The sequence below is a fragment of the Rhagoletis pomonella genome, unplaced genomic scaffold (genome assembly GCF_013731165.1).
Source record: "Rhagoletis pomonella isolate Grant_MI unplaced genomic scaffold, Rhpom_1.0 Rhpom_scaffold_00006, whole genome shotgun sequence".
NCBI classification, from domain to species: domain Eukaryota; kingdom Metazoa; phylum Arthropoda; class Insecta; order Diptera; family Tephritidae; genus Rhagoletis; species Rhagoletis pomonella.
In genome coordinates this window covers 37,473,437-37,480,544 of record NW_023458560.1, presented here as the reverse complement: position 1 = coordinate 37,480,544, position 7,108 = coordinate 37,473,437, and the positions used below count along the sequence as shown (strand labels likewise).

Sequence of the window (7,108 nt, the reverse complement as noted above, 5' to 3'; positions counted from 1 at the left end):
TTGTCGTCCTGTGATTTGATTGTGAGATACTTGGGATCATCCTTCTTAGCTATTGGTAGTTCCGGGAATAAGTTCAGCGGTGAGCTTTCTGGCTTTTTTCTTTTGTTTTTCGGAGGTGGGGATAATAGTGCAAACCTATTATCCCCCAATCTATTGGCCCCGGGGGGCATTGCGAAAGATTAAGACTATTGCTGTTTTATCAGATTAAGTTGTAAATTTAACTTTTAACCAAAAACGAGGAAAATATAGCGCTCAAAATACAAATTGAGGTTAAGAAGCGCGTACAGAAAGTAGCGAGTAGTTATTTAGCGAGTATAATACACACACTATAGAAATGCGACCGTACGGTTTGAGAGCTCGGTAGCGAATGGTTAGAAAAATAATCATCGACCAACACATTGAACTAACGGAAACGGAAATGCGTACACAGCTACAAACTAAAATTAATTTTAGAACAAAATTAAGAAAAGCCAGAGCTAAGGTCAATTGGATTCCGAAGCGACATTTGCCGAGTGAAAAATCTTTTGAAATGATTCTGCCGTCGGCCAATAAACTACTAACCACACTCAACCGCAAGTAATTCAAAGCTATTAATGCTCATTCAAACTATTTTTCAAATAATGCCATATTTACCGCAGCTGTGTTACAATGAGAAACTTTAAAAGGAAGAACCATGTAACGCGCCGAAGTTTTGACAATTCTCGGATCTCTGCTGCCTATCGTAGTTTAATACGAGAAATTCTACAATGCGAAGTTACCGACGAACTTGCTACCCAAATTTATAAAAATTGGAATAATGGTGAGAAACATAAATCCATAAATAGACGCCAGAGGTTGCCTACGCCTGTGCCGGAAGACATTCATCAGGCAATTATAGAGCCCAATAGTGGTATGGGAAGTGCTGTTATCAACATTAACAATAATTTAGAACTGCCAGTTGATACTTGTGTAAGCTTTTGTATAGATGTATTAAATTTAGGGTATATAATTTTTGGAATATAGTCTGAGTCTGATGACCAAAATGAATGGGGCGCTTTTGGTGTAATGGTAAAATTGTTGAATTTATGCCGTTCCAAAAATGTACTAGGAGACGAAATACCTGTGGAATATCTTTTACAGCCGGCTATACTTATACGAAAGAAAGCTGTAAAAGCGTTCGCTGCACTATTAAGTATACAAATCAAAGAGGAAAACTGAACTTGAACTTATAAAATAATTGTATTACCTTTATTTAGAGCTTGCGGCGAGTCGATTTATTGTATTGCTGTCAGCAGAAAACTCCATACAATTACAGCACATTAAATTGGGAGCAGCTTCGAGTAAACTAATACAGAGAAATGAAGCAAATGGAATGCCGTTAAGACGTGCTAACATCGGCTATCGTATACATCACCTTGTAATGCTTTTATCATAATTTTCTGATTTAATTGTGCTATGCTTTGTGCTGGAATTTCCAAAGCTAAAATATTTGTGTGTCAACGTCTATTTTTATGCATTCAATACGGTTGTTATTTACTTCACTTCGATTGGAGCCACGACGTGCTGTCTTAGAAACGCATTGGGTGTGTATAACTAGCGGGTGGGGATGGAACTATAATAATATTTATTTACTAACGGTGTATAATGGGTAACAACTCGCATTCCTATGCACTAGGAGCATAATACACTAGGCGTATATTCTAATTTCTTGAAATAAATGTCTAGTTATTAGACTTTTTATCAGGTACGAAACAGATATCCTTAAGAAAATGAGGCTACTAGTTTACCTCGGTAATTTGCTAGCCCAAAAATTTTAGAACGTCTTCGGTGCGACATGCACCCATTTCTTGAGACATTTCCTTATGTTTCTTATCCTGGCTTTGTTTCCGCTGAGGTGGAATGCTAATCTGGGAATAACTCTTGACACGAAGTGGACGTGGAAAAGTTAAGCCGAGCTGAAGGTTAAACGACAGGTCGGAGTACTTTTAGTAAGACTTGGGATATGAGATCGGCTATGGTAGTTTGGAAGCTGATCGTAACGTATTCGGATGTGATGTGGTAACGTCGAATCAGTTTCAAAACTATGGCTTCTATGTTAAATGGGCTACAATGGAGTAGGTGTGAGCACACTACGGGTGCCATGAGTACAACACAGCTATTTACAGCTATAAAGACAATATTTCGACTGCGTTCATTTGGATTGTGGTACGCCGATCGGTATTCAAGGCACAAGGAGTGGTATTGAAGCTTGCCAGCACACGAAACTTTTCTTTTGGGCCGAGGTGAAAAACTGATACCGACTGTATATTTTACGAGAAATTACGTCGCACAGTAGTCCGAGATTGGCAGAAGGTCCTATTTTCGTAATTTATCGAAATAGCCTACGAAGTCGTTGGCTCGACTCTAGACATGCCTAGTAACACGATCTAAAGCTTTTTCCGGAGAAAAAAAAGCACCAGTTATATTCAAAGGGCATTTGATGTCGGTGTTGTTGTATGAATCGGCTTTTGTTGGATTTGATTTCAGCTTTAATACCAAGTTTAATAGTATACAAGGGTTGTTTCAAAACGGGTTTTCATAATTTTCCTCTTTCTTTCGGAGTTGAGAATATGTATATGAATTAAAACATTTTCAATGGCTTTATGGAGAATGGCTTGGGTGAGATCCGATTTCAGTGAAATTCGCCTAGGAATGAAGAACTACAAAAAATGGCATAGGGTGGCGAATTTCCTCGCTAACTACTAAACCAAAGAACAGTTATGGTAGATGTTGTGCGAATATAATAAAATTTGGGGTTTTCATGACTGATGGGCGTGTCAGTAGGCCGATTGTGATCATATTTCTGATCAAGGCGAATTTATATAAGGTGGTGTCGTTTCATCAGCTGTGAGTAGCATGATACAAAAAAGAAGGTAGTTTCATTTAATGACATTCGTTGTTGTTGTTAACCATTTGACTTTTAATAAAATTATGACATTTCATCAAATTCATGCTACCTGATCACTAGAAGAAATATTTTTTTTTAACCAGAAGATTTTATCAGTACATTCAACGATGTGGAATATGATAAACTAGAAAATTATGCCGGCTACATGATTTCGAAAATGGGGTTGACGACTAGGTTCAGAAAGCATGACGAAAGTGTATGCTTACATATCGTCGCTTAAAGTACAAAACCGCGTATCGTCGTTCTGCAAAACCGCGTAATTGACATTTTTTGCCAAAAATGGGATTTGCTCACACAAGCTCTTGGCTCAAGCCTTATCCATTCGTCCTGAAATGCGATTTCTTTGTAAAAAAAGAGAACCTTTTGAAATATGAGTGTTTTACTCTCTACAAACAATTAATGCAACTGCGTATGTGACAGTTGTGCATTTTGTCGATACACGGTTTTGTACTTTAAACAAGGATCTGTTAGTTGTTTATCGGAGGGCGATCTCTTCAAGCCGACTTCAGGTATTTTGCATAAATTAAGAATTTGTGAAATTTAATGATGATGCGTTAATCACAAAGCCTAATTTTTTGCAAAATCTGATGAGAAATGTAAAAGTAAATTTGAACTAAAATATAAAAAGGTTTTATTTGGGAAGAACATTATTTAGAATTCGACTTTTAAATCGCAAGATTGCATTCAAAATAAGAAAACAAAAAAATAACAGAATAATGCGCGCGTGGTTTTTATTACAAAATGAAAAGAACAGTTACAATGAAGTCTCCTTTAACAGTTTACATTTTAAATATTTTTAATAAAAAAACCACGTAAGTAAAAAAAAGTACCAAGCACTAATAATGGTTTTTGATTTGAAATGTTATTACATTGGTATAAATATGGGAAAGAAAATACTCCGATTTATTGTTTTAATATTATCAAAGTGGCAAGGCCGTTGATAATACTCACAATTTATGAAACTTCAAAAAATTTTATTATCCGTCAAAAGTTGTTTATTTAATCTACCTTCTTTTTTGTATCATGGTGAGTAGCGTTTGATTGTCAAAATTTTGTTAGTCTGTTCCAATAGCAGTCCGGTTTACAGGATTTAGTCAGAACTTACAGGAAGTCGTTCCTATTGACACAAAACCTGTAAGTGGGAACGCATTTGAGAGAGTAAATGAGCAACTGTTCCTAGTCAGAAGTTACAGGATTTAGTCCGGAGATTTTTTTCCTGTAAGTTCATGAAAAGTGTCAAACGATCAGCTGATTTACATGTGCAAACAAAAACAGAAAGCAGTGAAAGCAAAGAAGCTTATATTTGTTAAAAAATGGAAGTAAACAACGAAATATTTGAATATGTATAAATTTTAATAATTATTTAGTGATATTTCAGCCAAATCGGTGTAGTACCAATGACATGTAAACAAACCGTCTGACGTTTTTACAGGAAATAGTGCTTTTTGCGTTCCTATGCACTTCTGCATCTGTTCTCCTTTTACTCTCATTTGAGAGCGTAAAATTGTAGTTTGACAGTTCCACAGGTTTTAGTCCGAAGTTCAAAGGAACAGATCATGATTCAATAATACAAGGTTCGATAAACTGACAGTTGTCTCTCTCGCACCGCTCCCTTAGCAGTGGCACAGTGTTACTTCTTTGCAAATTTACATGGAAACAGTGTACCTTTGGTGTGAAATAGAAGTATAAGCTTTTGTGCAATATGTTTATTTGTGTATGCATATGAAGCATATTTAACTGATGAAAACATAAACTGTTTTTAAATTGGATGTTTACATCAATCTCATAGTAGTCTTATTTTAATTTTGAGTCATTTTGCAGTTTTTATACAGCTAAATAGCACATAAATTACGTAATTCGCGTAGATATATCAATATTACGTTCAACATTTCGTTTAAAATACCAGATTTCCTGCAAATACATTAGAATTTACAAAAGGATTTTCACTACTAATTGCCTACTTTGCGTACTGTTCTACTACCATTTTCGCACCAAGATATTTCATTCTTCCCCTTTCTCCGTCCTTCGTAAATGCAACCTTTTGTAAGGGAGTGTCAAACCGCAGCTGTCAATAATTATCTAACCTTGTATTATTGAAACATGGGAACAGACCATGATTCAATTATTAAAGGTTTTGTAAGTAGCTATTTTCTAAAATTTGACACTCCCACCCACAGGGATGGTTTTTGGAAGCAGGAGAAAAAGGGGAAGAATTCAATCACACTTCCTAAAAAGTAGCGAAATTCTACAAAAAGGCGTCGATAATGGTGCATCGTGGTGTTTTAATACAAAAACGAATTTGATTTATTTAGTTAATTTAAACCAGCTTATTTACATCAAATACAACCCCTGATTATTATTAAAAATAAATTTTGCTATGAATATACCAAAGTTGCGTACGTCAGACGGCGCAAAACTCAAGAATGGAAGGTCCCCTTAGAGCTATTTTTTTATTCTTTGTCTGCCTTGTAAATTCTTTGCGGTACCATTTACATTAGATAGATATGAAGAAGCTATTTGTTTGTGGAAAAGTTATGGTGTTTTGATTGAAAAACGCCAAATAAAAACATTTGGAGCTTACGATTCTTTCGCGATTATGGCTCGATTGCTTCGAATATGGGTGTTTCCATACAGCCGTACGCGACATACGCTTATAGAGTAACGTAGATCTATCAAAAATAGGAGTTACAGAAAAAAGAAGATTACGGTTATGTTTCAACGAAAGGGTACTATGTTTGAGAAAAATATAAGCAGCCTCGAAACTTTGGTGGGGAAAATATCCGTTCAAAACCAGGTGATAACGTACGCGACAAAAAAGAAGTGGTTTTAAGGCACATATACATATATGCGAAAGTCTGCGAATCATGAGAGTTTTTCTTTTCTTTAAAAATTCCTACACTAAGCTAAATAATGTACATTTACAATTCTTTCATTGTTTGATAGAAATTATCTCTGGTTAGTTTTTATTAAAAAAAAAATATATAATAACGTACGCGACAGATTTTTCCCCCATACAATATTTTTACTAGTAACACATACTAAATTAAATTTTTTCAGTCTTCTCTCCACCGTTTCGCGTTTTCAAAACCGCATTGATTTTGATGTATTTGATTGAAATTTTCGTACTTACAATAACGTATGCGACAAACTTTAAAGGGTAATAGAATTTTTTTTACTTCGGTTGGAAAGAAAATTTTACTGTATATCTTTAACTAGAAGAATTCTCGCTTAAGAATTGTAATCTGCATTACCTGCGACTGCCAATATACAAATGACATAGACAAACAATGTTTTTGCATAACGTACGCGACATTAGAATACTATCAGAAGCAAATCAAAAAATTACCGTTAACCGAGCACTAACTTCTCCTTTTTCTCATTTTTATAGTTAGTTGTTATTGCAAATTTGATTTTAAGATGTAATTGTAATGTTTCAAATCTCTTAATTTAGTTAATAGGGAAGAGAAAATAGTTCATTTCATTAGAGAAAACTGAGTCGAAGAGACATTCAGTCTTACTCTTCCATTTTTTAGTTTTAAAATTCCAATAAGCTGAAATACTTCTATAATATAAAAATTCGAGTATTTTTCTCTTATTAATTAGTCTTAAAACCCCTTTTCAGTTGTTTTTATTTTTTCAGTCCTGGTTGACATTTTCATGGAAACACCCATATGCTAATTCGAGTTCTTTGATATTGCACTTTTAGTGTTCTGGGGAGATTATGCCGCCGTCAGAATATTAAACATTGGCTTATACAGTTGCGATTGGCGCTTGGTGCCGGACGACAGGAAGAATAAAAAGGACACGCAGCTACTGAACGATCTACATCGTCAAATGAGAAGTGCCGTAAGTGTGCAATTATATCGCGCCATTGACTAAACCGAGCTGTCGGGTTTTACGATTGGCCCCATGGACGCGGTTTGCTAATATTATATTGCGTCAAAGTCTCATTCGGAGACACCAGCAGCCGGATTCCAGCATTCGCTATCGCTAATTTTGATCGCTAAAGGTCTCCAAAAGAATAGCAGGCGCGCTTAACAACATGTAACGTTTAGTCATGATTCAATAATACAAGGTTCGATAAACTGACAGTTGTCTCTCTCGCACCGCTCCCTTAGCAGTGGCACCGTGTTGCTTCTTTGCAAATTTACATGGAAACAGTGTAGCTTTGGTGTGAAATAA

General features: G+C 35.5%; 1 protein-coding gene across 1 annotated transcript; it reads left to right on the top strand.

Annotated features, from left to right (window-relative positions):
• The first annotated feature begins 397 nt into the window (after nt 1–397).
• LOC118741892 lies at nt 398–1,414 on the top strand. Its single transcript, XM_036473866.1, has 4 exons — nt 398–576; nt 639–948; nt 1,003–1,171; nt 1,236–1,414. The coding sequence occupies exons 1-4, from the start codon at nt 419–421 to the stop codon at nt 1,412–1,414; spliced, it is 816 nt and encodes a 271-aa protein (XP_036329759.1). The 5' UTR covers nt 398–418.
• Nucleotides 1,415–7,108: the final 5,694 nt, after the last annotated feature.